This window comes from Aspergillus pseudonomiae (assembly GCF_009193645.1).
Source record: "Aspergillus pseudonomiae strain CBS 119388 unplaced genomic scaffold BDV37scaffold_2, whole genome shotgun sequence".
In the NCBI taxonomy this organism is placed as follows: domain Eukaryota; kingdom Fungi; phylum Ascomycota; class Eurotiomycetes; order Eurotiales; family Aspergillaceae; genus Aspergillus; species Aspergillus pseudonomiae.
Genome location: NW_022475994.1, coordinates 121,296 through 143,938, shown reverse-complemented (window position 1 = coordinate 143,938; position 22,643 = coordinate 121,296). Strand labels below are relative to the sequence as shown.

Sequence of the window (22,643 nt, the reverse complement as noted above, 5' to 3'; positions counted from 1 at the left end):
GTCTTCAGCTGTCCAAATGTAATCCGAATTTATAGTGCCTAATAAATATCCTAGGCTCGCTCGGGCGGACTCTTAGTCTCCGATCAATTCCTTGTCTATTTGCTGTGCCTTTGCATCATTAAAAGGACATCTGTGACCCGCTCCTTTTAGCAATATTTGACGATTTTCTTACCAATTCTTGCCCGGGTCAAGACCCCCCACCAGTTAGAACCCCTGTTCCCTGCTCTCTTCACACCAGGGACTTCGATTTACCTAAATTGGATCTTGTATGCTGTCGACGAGCTAGTGGCGATCGGAAATGAAAAGTTCGTCGTGATTGAACCGAACAGCTTCTCACCGACTCACTGTGGGGAAGGACACTGGTATTTTGGGGTCGAAAAGTGCGAAACAAAAGCCCAATCCTGGACCAAGGGTAGAGAACAAGAAAAATAAACCAAAGCATATCTATACCCACGTCAACCAGCACCTGAGACGCATTGGGTTACACAAAACCTCGTCCTCCTTCGGCGCAGCATTAGAACTTCTCGTTCGACAATCGCCGCCAGCGACAATCGCAATTATTGATACAACCGGTTTGGGCAAGGCGAAAATTTCAGAACGGAAGTTCAGGTGATCGAAGCTTCCAAGATGCCCCAGCAGACCATGACGATACCAATGCGGACATCGAGTGTAAACGCGTTGTCGAACGGGATGCATATGTCAAATGCTAGCCATGAAGATTTGAGACGCGAATCAACGTCGAAAGCCCAGAAGATATTGGGTACGACTGAAATTCCGATGCCTCAAGATCAATCCCGGCGAGAAGACCGAAAATCGCGAGGGGCTAGCTTCATGAGAGCCCCGGATATCAAGTCGAAGAAAAGCGGCGGTTTTGCTGCGTTCCCTACGCCTACACCTGAAGCAACTTTACCACCACCACATCTCCGTGTTCGAGCATCATCCCCACTGCTCGGGCAGGAATATCGATCACAAGATGCCATGCCACCGTCTATCCCCACGCACTCTAAAAGGGTTCAGCAATCCGGCTCCTCATCTACACTGTTTTCCTATTTCAATTCCCGCAACTCTACTCTGGACTCTAATCCAAGTCACAATACGACAAAAGATTCCATAGCGACTGAAGAGAAGGGCTTTCGAGCGCAGCACAATGTCGAGCCACGCTTTGGTTTGAAACAACCGAAGGGTCCTATGAAGGACTCGAAACGGAAAATGCGCCCACCCAGAATAGATCTCTCTCTCCTATTCCCAAAACCACGAGTGGATGCTGCTCCCATGCTGTCGCCGCAACGATTGGTGAATTCGCCGTCTGCAATATCAATGACCTCCGAGCATCCCGCAGTCAAACCACAGAATTTTGACAACCCTGAACCTACAAAGAGAGTCACCAAAACTCCTCCTTCGGGTCACAAAATGAAGGGTCATCAAGCCACTGACGTCGCCAGCGAGTCTTCACCGATTTATGAGTCAGGCACCACAAACTGGCTTGATCCATCACTTGAAAGAACAGTACGCACCAGTGAGATGGAGATGGCTTTGAAACGATACAGCCAATTCCAGAAAGCTCCTCAGCCTAGTGAACCGACCCGATCCAGTCAGTTGCATTTACGACCACGGGACCGTGAACAACCACAAGCAAGTGATACAAAGTCTACAGGGAGCTCTTTGCGAAAGGTTCCATCTAATAGCTCCGCCGGGGGATGGAGCAGGGAACTATACTTGTCTCCCAAGTCTTTCTCCCGCCCACACAACAATCGTACTTCTGACTCGTCGAACGCACGGCACGCTGACTCACGCGAAAACCTCTCTGCCTACAAAAGTTCAATGTCGAAAAAGAGCAGTAAAAGTACTCTGAAAAATGTGGATCTTAATAAATCGAGCGTGCTTTGTCTTTCATCATCAGAAGACGAAGAGGATGAGGAGGAAGCGCCAGCCAAACATGACAAAAACATAAGAGACAGCGTAACGACCTACGCTGATTTCGAGGCTGAGATATGTACAGCTTCTGCAGCACAAACCACGAAAGGAACACTGAGACGAGTTGAGAGACCTTACTCAATGTCTGCTAGTAGCCGTGGGTCTCAGTCTGCCCGTCAACAACAGCAAACCATATTACGAAACCCATCAATGTCGTCTGCGGGAAGGTCGACCCTTGAAACGAGGAGTCACCGTTCGAGCGGTGTACCCACGATATCAGAACCCGACTTCCTCAATACCGATCCTATGGCTAGCCAAGCACGAAAACCTTCTCAGAGGGCACGTCTCCAGCAGAGCCAGTCGAACCGCAGAAGCCGAGTTATAGCCGTGACAAGGCAAGAAGAGCACTTACTCGAAGCAATGAGACAGCGGAAAGGCAAAATAACCCCTAGTCTTTTCCATGAAGCCCGTTACCAAGATAGCCACGAGCCCGATAGAAATTCTATGCTCTCGGTGCCTTCACGGGACTCATTCTACGGGTCCGACATGTCCTTCCTTCGACTCAGCCCTGGACTACCTCCTATTATGACACGGAAAGGCCAAGGTGCAAACCATTTTGATAAGGACGGCTCCATTTCCCAGGGCGCGACTTCTGATGCAGAACAGAAAACCATAAACTCGAACGCGTCCCCTCGAGTTAGCTTGATCTATTCGGAAAGTCTTCCTTCGCCAGCAACCAGTGGAGCTTCCCCATTGACACCAACCCTTCCTATACATCGCTTTTCTCCCCTCCCATCACAAAAGCCGCCCCCGCGCAACCCGCCTCCGGCTATACCACCAGTTCAACGGCGACATTCAAGGCGACGTACCGATAGTAGCGAGGCCATCGTTTTAGGCGACGCCGAGGAACGAAAGGAAACGGACGATTTCCCAATTTGGGCCTTGGGGTGGGGAGGTAATGATAATGCCAACCTTACAGCAGTACACTGAAAGTCAGACTGTACCCAGTCACATTCCATAACACCCCGGTCCTTTATTACTGTCATGAACGAATCACTCATCCGCCATTATACCCCTAGGTCTCGTCATTGGTTGACGCACCTGCAACACATGTCACACTTTTCCTAATTCTTATTATATACACTCATTATTTCTATCACTATCTCACTCTCTGATCTTTTCCCATCTTGATTGATTACCTACCATTCGCTGTTCCATACATTTCCTTGTCGTTCTTACATACCACACGATGACTGGCTAGACAAAGCCATTTTCTTATACATTGTACTTACTCACAGGTTCTTAATGCCCAGGGAGAAGGAATAAACATAGACTAATCTAGCTTTCTATGTATATATAATATTTGCCCATGAATTCAAATATGATTCAAGATGCTATCTTTATTCTGTAACTTTTATATCCGGGTCCGTAGGCCTAAGCGTAGTAGATACACAGTCTGTATAGTATACTCGGCGCGGGATCAGCTATCTCCGAGATTTGGCTAGGATACATTCCAGTGGTCTGTATCCCTTACTTGTCCTTCTCTTGTCCTTCAGATCGGGCACCTTAGTCGAGAAGCACAGAAGCCATGACCCACTCGGGCAATGGGAAACATACTTTGATTATGAATTCAGACTCAGCCACTCTATGCGTCCAAGCTCAGCTTCGCTGCCCACCTAAGCTAGTCACAAGTCAAAAGCTCTCACTCGATAGGGTTCTACTTGCAACAGCTCTTGCATGTCTGACGATCTCGGAATGCAATAGAGTTAATCTGTGAAGTTTATATTTCAAACGAAATTCAACTAGAAGGGCCCCTCGTATATGCAAGGGAACAAAGTGCATGTGGTTTCATGGAATAGAGAGCAAAACGAATAAAAGGTGGAAGGACGATGCACAAAAGGTCGCGTGAGCTCTATGAATGATAGATGACGGGCTGATATATTTAGATCCACCAAGAGTCACTATTTCATTGGCACGTTAGAGATAGTGTTGAGCAGAGGACTTCTGGTTCCGAGTCCCGTGGGTATGGCCTGTGAACTAAACCTAGATCCAGTTTGTAGATGATACTTAGCTCCCGAAACAACCTAGGAAATAACAGGCGTTCGATCGAGGCCTTAGCTATCCTAGGATCCATCCATTTTAGGGGGAAACTAAAAAAAATAAAGAGTCATAGGTACTTTGTTGGAAAGCTTATACCCGGCGCAATTTCTCGAGGACAAGTGTCTGCTGGCTCTTTGTGCATGTATCGGCATACATTGTTGTGCTGAATCTCGATCTTGTGTACAGAAATACCGTCAAGGGTCCATCGCGATCTCTCGGCTCGATACGACGAGGGTGGCTTGAGTAGTCCGTGCTTTGTACTAGTTACAGGAATTAGCAGTCGAGGCGTGTCGACCCAAAGGGGCACTACATTCTACCCAATTGAAGGATGATTCTAGGCAGCTGACGTCAGAGTGCTTTCGAATGGGTCCAAAAAAGCAGAGGCGATGCAAATCCAAGGACTTAATTCCACTTCTTCTTGACACCAACCATGGAATGAAAATCAAATGGCTGAAAAGAAGGAAAACTAAACCAACCACTAGAGTTGAAGGACTCCACACCGCTAAAACTAGTTAAGCGCTGCATCACGTTCGACATGAAGGAATACGAATGCCATAACCTGACCCCAGATCTTCCTTTTTATTAGTAACGGCTTGTAAGCCTCTCAGCTCAGATCCCCTTTCATCCTAGGTCCTCGCTTTGTTTTCGTTCCTCTTTGTCTCCTGCCAACCACCCCCTTATCTCACCGTGAGTTATTCACGCCGGAGTTGAGCTCCACCTGTGTCCTATTTTGTGCGCACGCGCAAAGGACTTCTCTAACTCGGTTGTGCGACGATTCCCGTCTAACGACTCAACGCGCACAGGTCGCATGTAACACCCTCGGCAACCGTCAGACGAACTGCCCCTGTCGACTTGCGGATAGAACTCTCGAGAAAAGGGGTCGATATTAATTGATTGCCTGCCCCGTTCTGTCATTGACACGGAGGAACGGACCGAATCTCGCCTGAGGAAATACTGACTTTGCTAAATTATCAACATGGGAGAAAGCGCACAACGCCCGTCTTCAGGGCCGGGGCAAGTTGGGAAGAACTTTTCATGGATTCTGGTAATGCTCTTGGCGTCCCAGCATCAGCAGCATGGCTGCGCGATCATGTCCATCTCTGGCTGACTGTATGTTCTCTTTGGCTACAGTTAACTGCACAGTACACTACGTTTGTGCTGGTATGTTGCCCAACTTCTGAAGTACCCTCGAAAAATAGACCGTTAATCTATCGCTTTCTACACAGTTATTACACTACTCCCGGGTAATGCCGCCAGCTAATGGCAAGCGATATCTCACGTCTACCGCGGTCTTCTTCAACGAGGTTGTCAAACTTGCCATCTCTCTTACTATAGCCTTATACGAAGTTTCCAAGACGGCGCCCCCAACAGTTCCTGCAACATCCCTTTTCTTCTCCCTCACGTCTGCTGTTTTCTCTGGCGACAGTTGGAAGCTCGCAATCCCCGCTAGCCTTTATACACTTGCCAATTCGTTACAATATGTCGCTCTCTCGAATTTGCAGGCGGCACCCTTCCAAGTAACATACCAGTTGAAACTCATCGCGACCGCTATTTTCGGCGTGATTTTATTGAACAGGGGCATCTCACTGCGCAGGTGGGGTCTGCTGTTGCTCCTGCTGGTGGGCGTTGGGCTTGTGCAGATACCCATTAGCAGTACCGGGGATGTTTCTCTCCAAGATGAGGCGGCCGCGCACCATGCCTTTCCGCGGTCGCTGGAAGAATGGAAGGCCGCCAAGCTGGATCGGCCAAATCTCCATAAACGTTCGGCAACATATGAGGGTATTGAAGAGGATATGATGAACGCCTTTCCGCGAATGAACGCAGTTGTTGGTCTCCTAGCGACTCTTGGCGCGTGCGTCGCATCTAGCCTTGCCGGTGTATATTTCGAAAAGGTACTAAAGGATAGTGCGAAGTCGACCTCGCTTTGGGTCCGCAATGTCCAGCTGGCCGTGTATTCTATCTTCCCCGCTTTGTTCATCGGTGTTGTCTTCTTGGACGGCGAAAAGATTGCTGCCAACGGCTTCTTTGGAGGGTATAATTGGGCCGTGTGGTCTACCGTGGTTGCTCAAGCAATTGGAGGGATTGCAACATCTTTCTGTATTGGCCATGCATATCGAGATGCAAGAAATGTTGCTACCGCTACCAGCATCTTTCTTACTACGTTAGGAAGCGTCTGGCTCTTTGAGTTTGAGCTAACTGGTAATGTACGTGCTTGTGTAGCTTTTTCTTGGAAGATCCTCCGGGGAATCTAACATGGGCTGACCGGCCCCCTGCAGTTTATTCTCGGAACGTTTGCAGTACTTGTGGCGACCTATCTTTGCGAAGATCCGAGTTCGGCTTCCAGCACCAGCAAGCGCCAGGGACCTCGACCGCCACCGATTCGCATCGATCAGTATGATAAAGAATCCAAAAGCGATGATGTTTCGCCCGTGTCCCCTCCGCCAAACGAGTTTTCCATTAAACTCCCCGGTACGCCGTTCCTTTCTGATGCCGGCTTGTCGACATCTAGGCCTACGTCACCAGGGCATGTTAGGGTTAATGCAGCCCGGACCGCCAGCGGTGGTTATTTCGATAAGCAGCTACGAGACCAGTGATTTTGACGATACGGATACGAGCTCAGATTTGCATGCAGTGTGTATATTACGCTTTGCGTTTGGACCAAGTCCTAAGGGAAGTAAATAAGCATGGATAGAAGCGAAGCTTTTCTTGTTTCATCTTGAATATCAACATCTCTCTCGTGCATGTGACTTTTTGTTTCTGTTCTGTTCCCCCCGCCCTTCATCTCTTCATTTCTTTCCCTCTCATCTTCACCCTTTTCTAAAAAAGAGACTATTGAACGTCGTGTTTTATGTTTTAGTATATATCCGATCACCCTGACCAAGCGCTCAGCTGTTTAGCAATGTATAAGTGTATATCGTCCTGAGGCTCTGGAGACACCTGTGACAGAGACCACTTGTGCCAATCAAACTATCATACTGCTCATTTTCTGGGTAGCTTCCATGTGCTTCCATGTCACTCGTTCTCTGTTAGGAGCAGGTGACCTATTCTCCCGTCTGTAATTAAGTAACCTTTCAATCTCTTTTTATCAGCTTATCTACTACTCATCCCTGCTTACTAGCAGCCGTCTTATCATCATGCGAAGAAAAAATTACTCGTCCTTTCCCGCACCACGCCAAGGTATTTCTTATAGACGAACTGCCGGCACCCAGCTCCGTACACCCATCCGTTCCAATGTGCGCACTGCTCTTGATCAGAGATGCAGCGAAGGGGCTCGAAACTCGTCATATCTAAGCGGATCTCGCAGAGAAGAGCTTCCTGCCAGTACACCCGGACCAGAAGCGCTAGGCCGGGATGACGACTTGCTGTTTGATGCATTCGGTAAGTAAGCTTAACAGATATCATATTGACTATACATCTAGGATAAAGGCTAAATGCGGTGGATTAAGATTTGGAATTGCTTGCACAATCGGATGACACGGCGAGGACGCGACAGTCTATCTTCTCAACCGCAGACAGCCATTTGCACACAGGCGAGGTACCCCAGAATGGCGCACCAGCTCTGGTCTCTCGATATTTTTGTGGTAGGTCTTCTGTCTCTGCGAACTATGTTTAATGTCGATATCTCTATCTTTTTGCACTGACAAACATGGTTCAGACACCTCTCATACCACACCGCATCAAAGTGTAGCATCTAGTTCCTCAGACATTGAAACCAGGACTCCTTCTAGTCCCCTGCTCAGGCTACAGGTTGGGAGAACCCGACCATACGTGGCACAAGATAGTGGCTCCAAAAGGCACAGCCAAGATTATAAGTTTCGGTCTGAACAATGTGAAAGATCACACGTTGCTGCGACTCTAGAACAAAGGACGCCATTTCAGGACATACCGGTATCAATTCGAGGAATCGTTCTTGTGTCTGTGCATGAGCTCCCTGATAAGTATCGGTCACTGTTCCATTTTCCTGCCTTCAACGCGATTCAGTCCAAATGCTTCCAGCCTGTTTACAAAAGAGATGACAACATTGTACTTGCTGCTCCTACTGGGAGTGGTAAAACAGTTGTTATGGAGTTGGCAATATGTCGTTTACTTAACAATCTGAAGGATGAGAGGTTCAAGGTCATTTATCAAGCACCCACCAAGTCACTCTGCTCAGAGAGGTTCCGTGACTGGAACAGGAAGTTCCACTCATTAGGCCTTCAATGTGCTGAGCTGACCGGTGATACTGATTATACACAGATGAGGAGCGTTCAGAATAGCCAGATAATTATAACGACGCCCGAAAAATGGGATAGCGTGACACGGAAATGGAAGGACCACGCACGTTTGATGCAGCTAGTCAAGCTCTTCTTAATTGATGAAGTTCATATTCTCAAGGAGTGCCGCGGAGCAACATTAGAAGCCGTTGTGTCACGCATGAAAACGATCGGGTCGAATGTACGATTTGTTGCACTAAGCGCTACCATTCCAAATTCCGAGGATATTGCAACGTGGCTCGGTAAGGATTCGACAAACCAACATGTTCCGGCACACAGGGAGCATTTTGCAGAAGAGTTTCGCCCCGTTAGGCTACAGAGATTTGTATACGGTTATCAGTCCCAGGGAAATGACTTCGCATTCGACAAGATGTGCAGCTCGAAGTAAGTAGACACACCCAATTTCCGATTTGGTCTGACTCCGAATGCTAGACTTCCTGATGTGCTTGCAACGCATTCTTGCAGAAAGCCCACCATGATCTTCTGCTGCACGAGGAATTCATCTGTGGCTACGGCAAAGGAACTTGCTCGGCTGTGGTCAATGTCCAACCCTCCAGCTCGGCTATGGAAAGGACCAAGCACATCATTCGAATTCAATAATGTAGACTTGAAGAGTACGAAATGAATTCAATGAGTGCTAAAAAATATGCGGTTGCTGATACGGTTTATTCAAGTTACAAGTGCTGCAGGTGTCGCATTTCATCACGCTGGTCTGAATCCCGGAGACAGACAGACAATCGAAAATGGTTTCTTACAAGGCCAAATTAACATAATATGTTGCACATCCACGCTTGCAGTTGGTGTGAACCTCCCGTGTCACCTTGTGATCATCAAAAACACAGTCGGATGGCTAGACGGCGGCTGCAAAGAATATTCGGATCTCGAAATTATGCAGATGCTTGGTCGTGCTGGAAGACCTCAGTTTGACAAAGATGCAATCGCCGTTATCTTAACCAGAAAAGAACGCGTCGACTATTATGAACGACTCGTCTCAGGCTCTGAAAGCCTTGAAAGCTGCTTACATTTGAACTTGATTGATCATCTGAACGCTGAAATTGGGTTAGGCAATGTCACAAGTGTTGAATCTGGTATAAGATGGCTTGCTGGCACCTTTTTATTCGTGAGGCTCAGACGGAACCCAACATATTATCAGCTAAGGGAAGGTGCCAATAGGGAAGGTGCCAATAGGGAAGATGAGGACGAGATGCTTCGCCAAATTTGTGAGAAAGACATCAAGCTTCTCCAAGAGAGTAACTTAGTCTCCACTGAACATCTTAGATCCACACAATTTGGTGATGCAATGGCGCGCTATTACGTGCGATTCGAGACGATGAAAACCTTCCTCACATTAAAGCGCCACGCCACTATGTCTCAAATCGTAAGCGGCATACATTGAGCCCATGATACAAGCTAACAAAAGATGTCCCAGCTCTCCGTGATTTCCCAAGCAGAGGAGTTTCGTGACGTCCGTCTCAAGGCTGGTGAGAAGTCGCTGTACAAAGAGATCAACCGCGGAACTGGCATAATATTTCCGATAAAAGTGGATATAGCACTTCCTGCCCATAAAGCATCACTACTAATCCAGTCTGAGCTGGGTGCGGTGGAGTTTCCAGATGATGAACAGTTCCAAAAGCACAAGTTTGCGTTCCAGCAAGACAAAGGCTTTGTATTTTCACACGTTAATCGGCTTATTCGATGCATCATAGACTGTCAAATTGCTCTCGAGGATTCAGTCGCTGTTAGAAACGCCTTGGAGCTTGCAAGAAGTTTCGGAGCTAAAGTGTGGGATAGATCTCCATTTCAGATGAAGCAAATTGAACAAATTGGTGTTGTCGCGGTTAGAAAATTAGCAGCCGCTGGAATAACAAGCATTGAAGCTCTAGATTCCGCAGAGCCTCATCAGATTGACATGATCTTGAGCAAAAATCCTCCCTTTGGGTTGAAACTTCTAGGGCGTCTTTCGGAGTTTCCGAAGTTACGCGTGTCTGTCAAGATGATAAAAAAGGTATGGATCTTATATCGCCGTCAAGGGCTTGGCTAACACACCAGTAGGAGGCGAAACACGGTAATCCAGTGAGAGTTCATTTTAAAGCCGAGGTCGCATTCATGAATGAAAAATGCCCAACCACTTTCCAGAGGCGTCCTGTACATGTCTGTTTCTTAGCGGAGACCTCAAACGGTTTGATGATCGATTTCCGGCGTATGAGGTTGGTTAATAGAGTTCACGTCTTCCATATTTTTCAAGGCTAATATCAAACCAGTGCCAGTAAGGTCCACAGTATCCAGGAGATACCGTTGCACGTAGAAATGGGAAGCCCAGAGCAGCACATTACGTGCTATTCTATGTGTGATGACATTGGTATGCGTTTGGTTCCCAACAGGATTAACTAGTCTGTGTTGCTGACTTCTTACAGCCGGGACCTTGAGATCAGCAGAATTGCGACTTGCCCTCCCAGCTTCGCTATTTCCCTTTTGTTCAAGTAAGGACTCAGACGAGACGAGCCAGAAGCACACGATGAATATGTCACGCCCACGTAGCAACACTTCTTTGCGCATCAAACCCAATAAAGAATGCAATCCAGATAGTTTCGGCAGTGATGACTCGCTTTTCGATGACTTTTTGGAAGCTGGTGCGATCCCTCATCCTTTTCCCTTCGTGTAGTGACTTAGTAAGAATTATTATGAGCAGGCAAAGCCACAGATTGGACAACCATGGATCATATATCATCTCCGGCGAGTGGGAATAAAACACAGGAACCCCCGAGCAAGAAGAGCAAAAGATCCAAGGAGGCAAAGGGTGCACACAAAGCGGAAGAGCCAACCCAGCTTGGAAATGGTAGATGGAGCTGCAACCATAGGTGCAAAGACAAAACAATGTATCTTTTCTTCCCCCCCCTCTCTCCTTCTGGATACGAGACTTAACTGTTTCATAGGTGCAAGCACCTCTGTTGTCGGGAAGGGCTTGAGAAACCCCCAAAGCTGAACAGAAAGCACTCTACTGGAGGGATAGACCGCTCAAACGGACTCAGTCAAATGACGTTATCTGCAAGTATCACCAAGAACAGCACAAAGATGAATAATCCCGGTAAACCACGGGTTCGAGAGGACAGTAGGCCTGACAATGGGTCACAAGAAATGCTACAAAAGCCCTCTCAAGAATCAGAGATAGGTTTGAGAGGTGCTGCTTGTGAAGACCCAATATGTCCTGGCTCTAATACTAAGGACTCGTCGAGCGACTATGGAGATGACAGCTTCAGTGATTTGCCTTCACCGTCTGGTTTGCTCCTTGGCCACACTACTGGAAAGACAGACCGGGATGACCAGACCACCAGCAAAGAGACCTGCTTAGAGAAAAATGTCAAAACAAAAGATGATTGGATTTACGCAGATGAGCGATGGTTTACACTATCATCCTCACTTCCTGACTCGCGTTTGCAAGGTAAAGATGTAACCACTACCGAGGCCGCAGGGACCTTCACGGAATCTGTGGGTGAACCAAGGACATGCAGTTCAAATGGTGATCAAGGGGCCAAGTATAACAACCAAGCCACTACTGAGATGAGAGAGGTTGGACACCTTGGAAAAAAGCGAAGGCGCTCTTTGGCTTCTGGGGACAAAGCTTACGATAAGAGAATCATGAAGAAACATATAGACAACCAAGCCACTGAGGCTTCTGCAAGTCAAAGCCAATACTGCAGTGCTGACACATCAAGTGGCTACAATCAGAATCCCCAGTCCTATGAGCCTCCTCATTCACCTGAAATCTGGGATGACATCGATCCGACTCTGCTAGACGAGTTCAAAGACATTGTTAGCTTCTTCTAGAGTTGAAGCTAGGCTAATGGATAAGCAGTACCTAATGCAAATCTTTCCCAAGGGTTGGAGAGACCTACTACTACCCACCAACCTGAGATATGGATACATATCCCTTCCATATATATTATAGTGTATTGTTAAGCTATCCCTTCTACTGATACATCCCTAACTACCCATCATTGACCTGTGTTTATGTCTATCTTTTCGAGATTGTGATAGGGAGAACACCCTGGGGAAACCCACTGTATCTCAATTATGTCATAAAAACAGTGCATGTTCAAGCAGTGAATTGAAGATAAACTCCGTTAAGTCCAGTCTGCATGGCAACAAAGATACAATGTCTCAGTATCACGTCTCGTCACAGGACAACCTTGTCCCGCCCTCTTCCGTATTCAGCGCGCACACTTTCTCTGCTATCACCGCGAGACCATACTTCCAAGGCTACATTGTCTCTTTTTTAACGCTTTCTATGTAGCTTTCTTGTTCAAACTACTTCTTCCTTGATATAGGATTATCAGGTATCGTCACCCCATTGCTGATTGTTGTTGTTATTGTCTTTTCGCTTTGTCCTTGTCTCCTTGTCTGCTATGTTCTGCTTAACGTAGGACAACAGTCACATCCCTACTATACTTGTTTGTGTGAGCCTATGTCTTGTCTAAAGCCTCTGCGCGCCATGTTTCTACTTCATATTTGATATGTAGGGAGATTTCCATGTTACTCGAAGCAGCCATGTCTTGTCTGGCCGGAAGCCCGTCCCGTTTGTAAATATGTTCATCTTTTATATACAACTCTCTGCGGCCTTATATGATTTGTTCTGTCCCCTGATATTAATGGAAGCTAATACCCATCATGAAGAAAGATCTGAGTCGACGACTTACTATGCAATCATGGGGAAGTTGAACTATTCAGCGGTGAGGGCCCCTGCCTTTATACTCCATATTGAGTTCTTGAAGCCAAATACTGAGACCAAGTGACCATTAGAGAAAGATTGACGGCGAGAAGTTCGCGCGGGTCCTCTCCAGGGACCTGGTAAGTTCCATCGTACAAAATATGAACAAATCTAGTAACACAGGGTGATTCGCATGCAGAGAAAGCGACTGCCAGATGGACCCGGCTTTAAAGCTGCAGCACGGGATCCGACTTTAGAGATCGACATTTCAAACAAGAAGCTGACAGACAAAGATCTTTCTGTGTTCATCGATGACCTCCTTGAATGTATCAGGGAGGATCTTGCAAAAGTAGTTGAGTTCCATCTTCAGGGAAACAACCTCACCGTTAAATCTCTACCCAAGCTGGGCGAGGCAGTTGCGCTAAACGCAGGCGAGATGAGGGAGCTTGACATTTCCAACAATAATATCAGTGTCAGCCCAGACCCTAAAGATAAGGCAATGTGGTGCAGCTTCCTCCATTCCTTCAAGAACTGTTATGTGCTCAAGAAGCTCGATCTTGGGGGTAACCCTCTGGGGCCTGTGGGGTTGGAAAATCTTGCTTGTGTTTACATCAAAAGTGACCTTCACTTCCTCGAGGATGATGCTAACGCCATTGTCGAACATAAGCATGAAGAGAGGCCCTTCATCGAAGATCCGGTTGCAGTAAAGGCCGCACCTGGGAAGGAGAACGAACGCAGCACGAGGGGTAGTCGCCCTGGAAAGTCGCCAAACAAGGGGAAGAAGGCTTTGCGACAGACTTCTGGTAGGTACAAACCACCAGAACAACAAGATGGAACAGACAAACGCTGACTGCCTTGTCCAGGCCAGCCCAAATCTAACCCTCTTAAAGGAACGGCACCCGACGATCTCAAACGCTTCTCCTGTACCCGCGGCCTTCGCTCGATTGCCTACCTCATCTTGTCCAACGTTTACATGGCAAAGAGTGGCACGGTACACCTTGCGAGTATGCTGAGTATGCAAAGAACCTCTGAGCAGCTCATGAAGTTCCTTCCCGGGGGCAAATCCCTAGTCTTACCTGAAACCGCACACAACAAAAGCATCGTCTGGCTTCCCAACGACACTATTCCTCAGATCGCGAGCGAGTTCCTCGAAAAGGCCGAAGTCATTAACGAGATAAAAGTCCACATCGACTCGGATAGTGAACTTTCGAATGACGACTCGGACCAGGGACTTGTCAGTACCATCACGGAGATGAACGCAGAGCCTAATCACAAAATCGACACTGCTGCACAGAGGGAGCTTCAGAACAAAAAGAACACCGCGTACGTCAGACTCACCAAACGTGTCCGTATGGAGGCACTGCATGATGAAGGCGTGCGTGGCACAGATCTTTGGATCACTGCTCTGCGAATGATGAACGTGTCCCGAATCCTCCTTTGGCAAGGCAAGGACAGCATTGCTGGCTCCCCACACAAGGAACAGGACCAGCAAGGAGAAGAAGAAGACGACGACGATGACGACAGAGACAACCCCAGTCCCTCCGCAGTCCATATTGAAGACATCGCTCAGCGATTCGAAAAACTGGAAGCAACCGACTCTCCGGAATCACCTTCTTCTCCCGTTGAGATCCATGTCACTGAACCTGACTGCATGGGCCCTTTCTATCCCGGCACAGACTCATTCAATGCCAACTTTCCCATCCTTCATTCGTCCATCACCACCGCCGAGAGTGTTGAGACTGCATTCACCAGAAGTGATGAAGAAGAACACATTGTCACTGCAAGAAACAAGTTGTCCCCATCACCACAACCCGCCCGCTCTGGAAAGGGCAGCACCCGCGCTACATCCGGATCCCGAGTCCCCCGCAAGGAAAAAGAGACCTGGCGCTTCGGCTTTACCCTCGAGATTTGGCGCAGAATCATCGCTGGTGCGGTCGGCGCGGAAGGTATTCTGGACTTGGAACAGCAGGCTCAGATCATGCGTTATGCCACTGATAGGAAGACTCTTAAGGACGAGATGGGTATTACAGGCCTTGAGGATCACCAACAAATCTGGAGGATCTTGGAGAAGAATAATTGCTTCGTTTATAGTCCTTTGTAGGGCTGGGACGGGCCACCATCTGGTAAATACAGTTTCTATGAGAAGCTAAGGTGGGTTACATACTATGAACTCCGCTCAAGATTCAAGAAAGGGGAGGAAGACTTAAACATTAAGAAACAAAAGAAAAAACTAAAAGAAAAGAAAAGAGAAAAAGAAAAAGGAGAAAACCCTACAGACAGCTAAAAGGAAGTTTCGGCGAGACAGGACGAAAGGGCTAGAAAGGATGCCTTGGTAACATGCTTGGTGGTGATTAATCATATGGATTCGAATAGGTGTCCAACATACATTCATTCAGCATAGGGACTAATCATACTATCTGACGTGTTGCGTGATTCATAAATCCTGGCACATTTACCACATAAGCTATACTAGATCTAGAGGTGTTGAAGCTGTCTGAAAAGTAGTTCACATGATCACAAGACCTTCATCAAAAGAAGAAATAGAAGAAAGGCAGACTACTTCGAAACACGGACAAATTTACTTGAGTTTACCACACTCTCAGACAAATCAGCCAAGCTTCCCCAGGTCATCATATCAGTCATGGTAATATCAGCTCCAAGTTCTTTTACCAACCAGGCTCTGAGCTCCATTGCGACAATTGAATCTACTTCACTGCCCTTAATGGACTTCACTGAGTCGATATCATCTTCTGAATAGATTATCATGTAGGCCAATTGCTTTTGAATGGCGTCCTGCGTGAGCGCTGCTGCGATCTCTCTGGATTGTGCGGCGCTAAGTAAAGCCGAAGGATTGTAATCCTTGTTATGTTCTTCTGTTGGTGCTCCTGGGGGTCACTAGTATCTCGAAGATGAGTAAATAAAGGGTACTTCATGTATGCAGGAACCGGTACGCGCCGGTCATGAAATGTTGCTTCTGGAACTAGCCTAAAAGCTAATTTGCATGTCGTCTCTGTCAATGAATTACAAGGGTTAATGCAATACTCCACAAGAGCATGAATCTCTTCCTCCTCCACTTGGCCAACGGAACTTTTAATGTGCCGTGTAAGAGACTCGGGGAGTTCGACGGAATAACCGACTGTGGTAACGAAGCTAAGATCTATGGTAGCTGCCCGTTGTCCGTTCTTAACGAGATGCCTGGCGAAAGCATCCTGAAAAGTGTTCCCAACGGCATAGTTAGCTTGGCCACGGTTACCAACAATCCCACTGGCGGATGCTATCATGATGAAGAAGTTTAGTGGTCTGGGAAGTGCTTCATATAAGTTGAGAGATCCGATAATTTTTGGTTCTGTTGTTCCCTGCCAATTCTCGTACGTCATCGTTTCGAAGATTACATCCTAAGGATAGTTTAGTCTCTAAAAAGGAAACGTACTATAATTTAGTATGATACTCACTTCAAGAACCATGGAGCACTGTATGCACCCTTTAATTGGGGGCAACTTTTCTCTGCACTCAGTGAAAACAGACATGAGCTGAGCCTTCTTAGTGATGTCGACTTTGAAGATCCGATACTCGCATCCATGTCGCGCTATGAACGAGGTCATCTCTTCGACTTTCCTGTTAACTCTGCCTGAGCGGGATAAGAAAACAATGTGCTTTGCTCCTCGCAAAGCCATCCACTCAGCCAGGCTCCGGCCAGCACCACCTAGCCCACCAGCCAAGACGTATGTAACATTTGCATCAAGAGTATATGGAGGTGCAATAATAGGAGCCACGGGGATGATGTCACTATCACAGGGCTGAAACACGATTTTGCCCATGTTCTGTCCGGATCGCAATTGCTTGAAACCGTGTTCAAGCTGTGCAAAGCTTAGCACGGTCAGTGGCTGAGCTGAACGTATCTTTCCTTGGTTCCATGATGAAACGACCTCTTCTAAAATGTTCTTTATCACATCTGGTTTGTACTCCATAATGACAGTCAACTCGACTCCAGTTATGCTAGCACTTCGAAGAAACGGCGACATGTCGAACTTGTCTGCAATTAGGTCCATGTTACCGATCTCGACAAACCGGCCAAACGGCGCAATGCACTCCCAAGATCGCCGAAGAGGTTCACCATGACGGGAATTCAAAATCATATCAACACCTTGATTCTTCGTTAACCTCATGACTCCTGTGGCGAAGCTCAGCTCCCTGCTAGAGAAGATATGATCTTCAGCAATCCCGTATACTTTCATCAAAAGCTCCTTCTTGGCCTTGCTAGAGACTGTCGCGAATACCTCTGCCCCGAGTAACTTGGCATACTGGATCGCAGCTTGGCCAACACCTCCTGCTGCTGCATGTATGAGGATCCTCTCGCCTGCCCTCAATACCCCTGCATGTTTTAAGGAGTAGATGACAGTACTGAAAGCCGTTGGTAGCGCAGCTGCAACACCCATCGACATCCCGCTTGGCATCACCGCAAAAATCCCTTCGATCAACTCGAACGTAATTTCCGAATGCCGTCTTACCTGGGTCGGCCATGAATAATACACGATCACCAGGTTGTAGATTCTTCACTTCTGCGCCAACCTTGGTCACTACTCCTGCTCCTTCTTGGCCAAAGCCGTGGTCGCTTATCCCCATTGCAACCAATCTATATTTATGGTTCCCCAACAATTTCCTGGAATGAAGGACTTCGTTCTTGCTAGAACCATGACAATCCGTGGAATCTCCTCTAGAAAAGGAAACATTAATCCCATCACATATACACACAAGGACAAAGAAATTGCAAAATAAAAAATAGCACTCATGGCCCATTCAGGGGAAGGAGGATTGCTAAGATCATTTCTCTTGTAGGTAGTAGTAGTAGTCACATTACGGCTGCTTTTGTAAGGACAGCACGTGAGTGCTCTGTGTGTGCTCCTGTGTACTCCTTCTCTAGGGCAGTGACTGTACTTGAATTAATTCAATTGGATAGGGGACGAGAGATGGGAACGTTCGTTCTGATCTCAGCTGGGAAGTCAATACCCATCTCTATGTATGCTACTATAAGCACTTTATGGAGTATATATATATTCAATGGGAGCAGCTAAATTAGATTCGCTTATGTGTTGTACAACATTAGATTCATTCTTATACCTTCATTTCAGAGCCAGGTGAGTATATCTTGGGATCGCGCCCGGGGCAATTAATCCCGGGATCGCTCAGGACACGTACTTTTGTGCAGCCCAGTAAAAGAAAAAACCTTTCGAGTGGGTATAAGCTCACCTAACAACCGGTTTTGTGCCCCTAGAAATCAAGAAACAGAGCCAAAACTAGGAAGGGATTGGAATCAATGCAGGATTGAAGTTAAATCAAATGCCTCAGGATCCCCCGTCAACCCTCACACGTGACCCTTGGTATTTATGGCTAGTCGAACCACGGTTTGCATTCGAATTGGCTTACCTAGAAGCTCCTAAAATCTAGATTCTGCTCACAGGGTGCCCCCTTTCTTGCTCCAATTAATCATGAACATGATGCGCGCCAAAAGAACCAACACACAGCCCTTAGAGGATGCCTCTACTGCTCCCGCAACCTTCAACGATGGTCTCCCCCTCCCAAAGCTGATCGCCTTTGATCTGGATTACACTCTGTGGCCATTCTGGGTGGATACACATGTCAGCGCCCCGATTAAGCCACGGGATAATAATTCCCGGTGTACTGACAGGTATATATATATCCTTTGCGCAATGAAAAATCCCATACGTTCGAAGTACTCACGGTTCTTCATGCGACAGGTGGAATGAGTCGTTCGCCTTCTACCCCGCGGTATCAGCAATCATCTATGCATGCAAAACTCACTCAATTCCGCTAGCTCTGGCTTCCCGGACCCATACTCCCGACCTTGCTCGGGACATGCTCAAGGCGCTTCACATTATTCCAACATTTTCTGATAACCCCGCAGCTAAGGCGAAATCAGTCCGTGCCTTAGACTATTTTACATACGTTCAGATTTTTCCGGCGAACAAGACACAGCACTTCTCGAAGATTCACCAGGCTAGCGGAATCAACTATGAGGACATGCTCTTCTTCGATGATGAGGCGCGCAATCGGAACGTTGAGACAGAGCTTGGGGTCACATTTTGTCTCGTTCGAGACGGCATGACCAAAGAAGAGGTTGATAGAGGTGTCTGGGCATGGCGTAAAAGGAATGGAATCAAGCCTACCGCGCTAAAGGGGGATAATGGCGAGCTGGCGAATTGAACAGACCTTTCGGAGAATGAGCGTTGGCATTGGCATTGGTTTTCTTGACTACACTTTTTATGAAGATACCCAGATGGGATGATGAGATAATCGCTATGTATATAGATATAGAAACTAGACCTTTCAAGTCTTGACATGAGTCCATATAAATATCTAAAGCAATGAACTGGAGAAGAGTCACATGTTCCATTATTGTAAATCTCACGGAGATAAAGCCTCTCGGGGTTATTTCCGAGCTCCGCAACTCCAATTAAGCTTAGTTTCGATTTAATGGAATCAATTAAATCATTCAATCAGCCCGCATATCGACCTTAACAAAATACAACAACAACAACGACAACAACAACAAGCACATACCAATCGAGACTAACCTTCATAATGGACCCTCGTCAAAGCCAAGTTCACCTCAAACCACCACCACCCCAACACGGTCGCCCTTCAGCATCGGCCTCACCAGCCCCGACTCCCCGCGCCCCCGTAACAGCACATCCTACCGCCACAGTCGCAGACACAGTCATACTCCACGGCACGCATCCGATCGCAATAGGCGCAGGAACGATAGTCCATCCCCGCGCCAAAATCTACTCATACGAAGGACCCATCATCATCGGCGAGAACTGTATTATCAGTGAGAAAACCACCATCGGCGCCGCGCCCACCCAGCCTCCCTCGCTTCTCAGAGAATCGCGCACAACAGACGGATTGCCCATCCGTATATCCTCTTGTGTTACCGTTGGACCGCTAGCCACGATCTTGCCTGGGACACATATTCACTCTGCTGTTACAATTGAAGCACTCACGACCATCAATCGGCGCGTATCCATAGGCGCACATTCGAAGATCTGCTCGGGATGCGAGGTTTCAGACAATGTGAAGATACGAGACTGGACTGTTGTGTGGGGGTCTGGAGCTGGCTTTGGGCAGAGAAGACGCACACGTGCGACGGAGAAAATGAGTTCGGCAACGGCTGCAACGCAGGGGATCCAGGCGCTCGAAGGGAGAGTCATCGAGGATGCGAGACTGATGGTGTTGCAGAAGGAGAGAGAGGCTCTTGTTAGGCTTATTGGATCCGGAGGGGGTGGAAGGAGAAGGTGAATCTCGTGGCTCGTCTATTTTGTTTGGATATGCAGGCTCAAGGCACGCATATCATCTGTTACTTTTTTGCCTTTATTTTTGCCCCTCGAGTGCGCTTTATACCCTGATAGATTGTAATTAAACATATTTTCTCGGCTACAGAAGAGGACTTCTGTGCGTAGGTATTCAGTCGCTAGAAGGCATAGACTGTACACTATATCTAACTGCCGAATCATGCAGTCAAAGTATAATATCAGATGAAATGAACAAAGGAAATCAATAAGTCTGTTTCTGACGACCGTTCTCCCTAAAGAGGGCATAGAAATGATTTGGAATGTTCGTAGACGCTTTAGTCCCTAGTCAAACAAAATCAGGCGTAAAGGTACAGAAAATGAAAAATTTAAGTAGAAACCCAGAAACAAAAAATCAAATGGCTTAAGAACCTCTTGCATGACCACCACCGCGAATTCTCTTTCCAGCTCCTTCATTACCACCCTCTCCACCGTCGTCTCGGGCCCGCTTATTTCCCTGAGGAACAAACTGGCGAGCATGAGCATTTAGGTTTCCACGTGGACTAGACTGCCCTTGCCCCTGTGGCAGGTTTGCAGTCTGGACATTCTGGTTGCCACCTCGGCCATGACCCCCACGACCTCCGCGGCCTCGAGTGAGACCGGTGCCACGTTGGGATGGCTGGCCCTGCTGTTGCTGTTGAGGCTGACCCTGGTTTTGCTGGGGTTGTTGTTGTTGCTGCTGCTGCTGAGTCTGCCCACCAAATGGATTTTGTTGTTGATGGCCACCACGCCCGCCTGTTCGACCTCCCCGTGCAACCGGCAACCCAGACTGGAGAGCTCTAAGAACTCCACTGTTAGCGCCAGCAGGAGGTTTACTTGGTAGCGATGCAGGCTGTTTGTTCTGACTCTGTCCGAAGGGGTTGACGGGGGCATTCGCCGCTGACGGCGCTGTGCCTTGGGTACTTTGTTGTGGCTGCTGCTGCTCTTGCTGTTGCTGCACACCACCTTGGCCCTGGACTTCGGCTGGGGCAGGTCCCTTGGCTTGATCGGTTGTCGTTTCAGAGCCAGTTGCTGCTGGGCCTTGCTGCTGGTTGACAGGCGCAGGAGTCGGGGCTGGAGCCGGTGATGGGCTCGGTGCCACCACTCCTGCCGCTGGTGTTGGGGCAGGTGTTGGCGCGGGCGCCGGTGACGCTACTTGTGCGGGGGATGCAGCCGATGCAAGCTTTTGGGTTTGAGGCGGAGCCTTGGTTGTCTTCGCTATTTCCCACACCTCAACAACAGGTCTCTGAGGAGTCTCTGTGGCCGCCTTCTGAACAACGTCGATCTTGGCCTGCGCATTCCTGCACCGTGTATCGAGCATACTGATCTTAACCAATGTTTTCTTATCAGATAGCTCGACGGCAGATTTGATCTTCTCTTCAACACCTTCCTCATGAGCCTTCTTGAGGGCCTCCTTCTCCTCATTGAACTTTTGCTCCATGGAGGCCAAAGTTTCCTGACTTACACCTGCCGAAGGCTGAGCCGCCTGTTTCTCTTTCTCCTTAGCAAGCATTGTCCGGATATTGTTTCGAATGATGGTCCGAATGGTTTCGTTCTTGGCTACCAGTGCTTTAGCTTGTTCATCAGTAAGTTGCGGTAGTTCTCCTTCTGGTTTTGCAGGAGTTGTGGGAGCTGCAGGTGTTGTAGGAGCCTGATTTGGTTTCGACACAGGGGTTCCTGGTTCTTGCGGCTGTGGTGCGGCTTGTTGATTGGTCCTCAACTTTTCTATCTCTTGTCGGTGGGCCGTCCTAACTTCAGCTAGCTTGTTATTGAAGGTCTCCTTCAATTTCTCTACACGTTCTTTAGCCCTCGTCTCGTGCTCGGCATCCTTGGCGGTTATAGTGGCATCCTTCTCCGCCAAAGCAGCCTCCTTCTCGGCAAGAGCAGCTTCCAGGCGTTGCACCTTCTCTTCAAGTGCCTTTACTCTTTCATCGTCGCTAGGAACAGGCAGTTGAGTGGTTGGTGCAGGGAACTGAGAAGCAGGCGTCGAGTCGACACCAGAGCCGGCAGGTTTTTCTTCAACGGCTGGTGCAACTGGCTTCTCCGCCAACGTGGCTTTCAACCCACTCAATTCTTCCTTAGTCGTCTTCAATTCCTCTTGAATAACTTCCTTCTCTTGCACCACCGTATTCAACTCCAGCTGCTTAGCGTTAATACGGCCAGTAAGTTCCTTAGATCTAGCCTTGAACTGTTCGGTAAGCCTTCCACGCATTTCCACCAGCCTCTCCTCTGTATGCTTCAATTTCTCTGGGAAAGCAGCTGCTTGTTCCTGCAAGGTGTCGCGGGCTGACACGGCTTCGTCCCGCTCTTTCTGCAGAGTCTCCA

The 22,643-nt window shown here is 47.9% G+C and overlaps 9 protein-coding genes across 9 annotated transcripts; 7 read left to right on the top strand and 2 right to left on the bottom strand.

The window, feature by feature from the left end:
* Positions 1-54: 54 nt before the first annotated feature.
* On the top strand, positions 55-3,242 carry BDV37DRAFT_235953 (uncharacterized protein). The gene has a single exon (XM_032080564.1). The coding sequence runs from the start codon at positions 628-630 to the stop codon at positions 2,902-2,904; it is 2,277 nt and encodes a 758-aa protein (XP_031946775.1). The 5' UTR covers positions 55-627; the 3' UTR covers positions 2,905-3,242.
* BDV37DRAFT_77105 (uncharacterized protein) lies at positions 191-535 on the bottom strand. Its single transcript, XM_032091195.1, has one exon. The coding sequence runs from the start codon at positions 440-442 to the stop codon at positions 230-232; it is 213 nt and encodes a 70-aa protein (XP_031946776.1). The 5' UTR covers positions 443-535; the 3' UTR covers positions 191-229.
* Positions 3,243-4,431: 1,189 nt separating the features above from the next.
* BDV37DRAFT_235948 (putative UDP-galactose transporter) lies at positions 4,432-7,137 on the top strand. Its single transcript, XM_032080563.1, has 4 exons — positions 4,432-5,059; positions 5,146-5,175; positions 5,241-6,218; positions 6,291-7,137. Exons 1-4 carry the CDS (start codon positions 4,991-4,993, stop codon positions 6,606-6,608), a joined length of 1,395 nt encoding a protein of 464 aa, XP_031946774.1. The 5' UTR covers positions 4,432-4,990; the 3' UTR covers positions 6,609-7,137.
* Positions 7,138-10,978, top strand: BDV37DRAFT_235939 (putative DEAD/DEAH box DNA helicase (Mer3); the record flags this gene model as incomplete). Its single annotated transcript, XM_032080562.1, has 8 exons — positions 7,138-7,392; positions 7,461-7,595; positions 7,670-8,651; positions 8,700-8,881; positions 8,942-9,645; positions 9,697-10,272; positions 10,320-10,474; positions 10,529-10,978. Coding segments are annotated over exons 1-8 (3,104 nt in total), but the record flags the coding sequence as incomplete, so codon positions are not given.
* Positions 10,691-12,793, top strand: BDV37DRAFT_77064 (uncharacterized protein). The gene is made up of 3 exons (XM_032091193.1): positions 10,691-10,897; positions 10,957-11,143; positions 11,201-12,793. Exons 1-3 carry the CDS (start codon positions 10,783-10,785, stop codon positions 12,090-12,092), a joined length of 1,194 nt encoding a protein of 397 aa, XP_031946772.1. The 5' UTR covers positions 10,691-10,782; the 3' UTR covers positions 12,093-12,793.
* Positions 12,553-15,138, top strand: BDV37DRAFT_77074 (uncharacterized protein). Its single transcript, XM_032091194.1, has 5 exons — positions 12,553-12,601; positions 12,939-12,994; positions 13,065-13,112; positions 13,172-13,775; positions 13,836-15,138. Exons 2-5 carry the CDS (start codon positions 12,971-12,973, stop codon positions 15,071-15,073), a joined length of 1,914 nt encoding a protein of 637 aa, XP_031946771.1. The 5' UTR covers positions 12,553-12,601; positions 12,939-12,970; the 3' UTR covers positions 15,074-15,138.
* A 390-nt stretch (positions 15,139-15,528) lies between these two features.
* BDV37DRAFT_277803 (KR domain-containing protein) lies at positions 15,529-17,414 on the bottom strand (the record flags this gene model as incomplete). The annotated part of the gene is made up of 3 exons (XM_032085866.1): positions 15,529-15,790; positions 16,015-16,367; positions 16,425-17,414. 3 exons carry the CDS (start codon positions 17,412-17,414, stop codon positions 15,529-15,531), a joined length of 1,605 nt encoding a protein of 534 aa, XP_031946770.1.
* Positions 17,415-18,209: 795 nt separating this feature from the next.
* BDV37DRAFT_235845 (Mg-dependent acid phosphatase) lies at positions 18,210-19,263 on the top strand. The gene is made up of 2 exons (XM_032080561.1): positions 18,210-18,658; positions 18,729-19,263. The coding sequence occupies exons 1-2, from the start codon at positions 18,459-18,461 to the stop codon at positions 19,192-19,194; spliced, it is 666 nt and encodes a 221-aa protein (XP_031946769.1). The 5' UTR covers positions 18,210-18,458; the 3' UTR covers positions 19,195-19,263.
* A 265-nt stretch (positions 19,264-19,528) lies between these two features.
* BDV37DRAFT_235843 (transferase hexapeptide domain protein) lies at positions 19,529-20,998 on the top strand. Its single transcript, XM_032080560.1, has one exon. The coding sequence runs from the start codon at positions 19,573-19,575 to the stop codon at positions 20,287-20,289; it is 717 nt and encodes a 238-aa protein (XP_031946768.1). The 5' UTR covers positions 19,529-19,572; the 3' UTR covers positions 20,290-20,998.
* Positions 20,999-22,643: the final 1,645 nt, after the last annotated feature.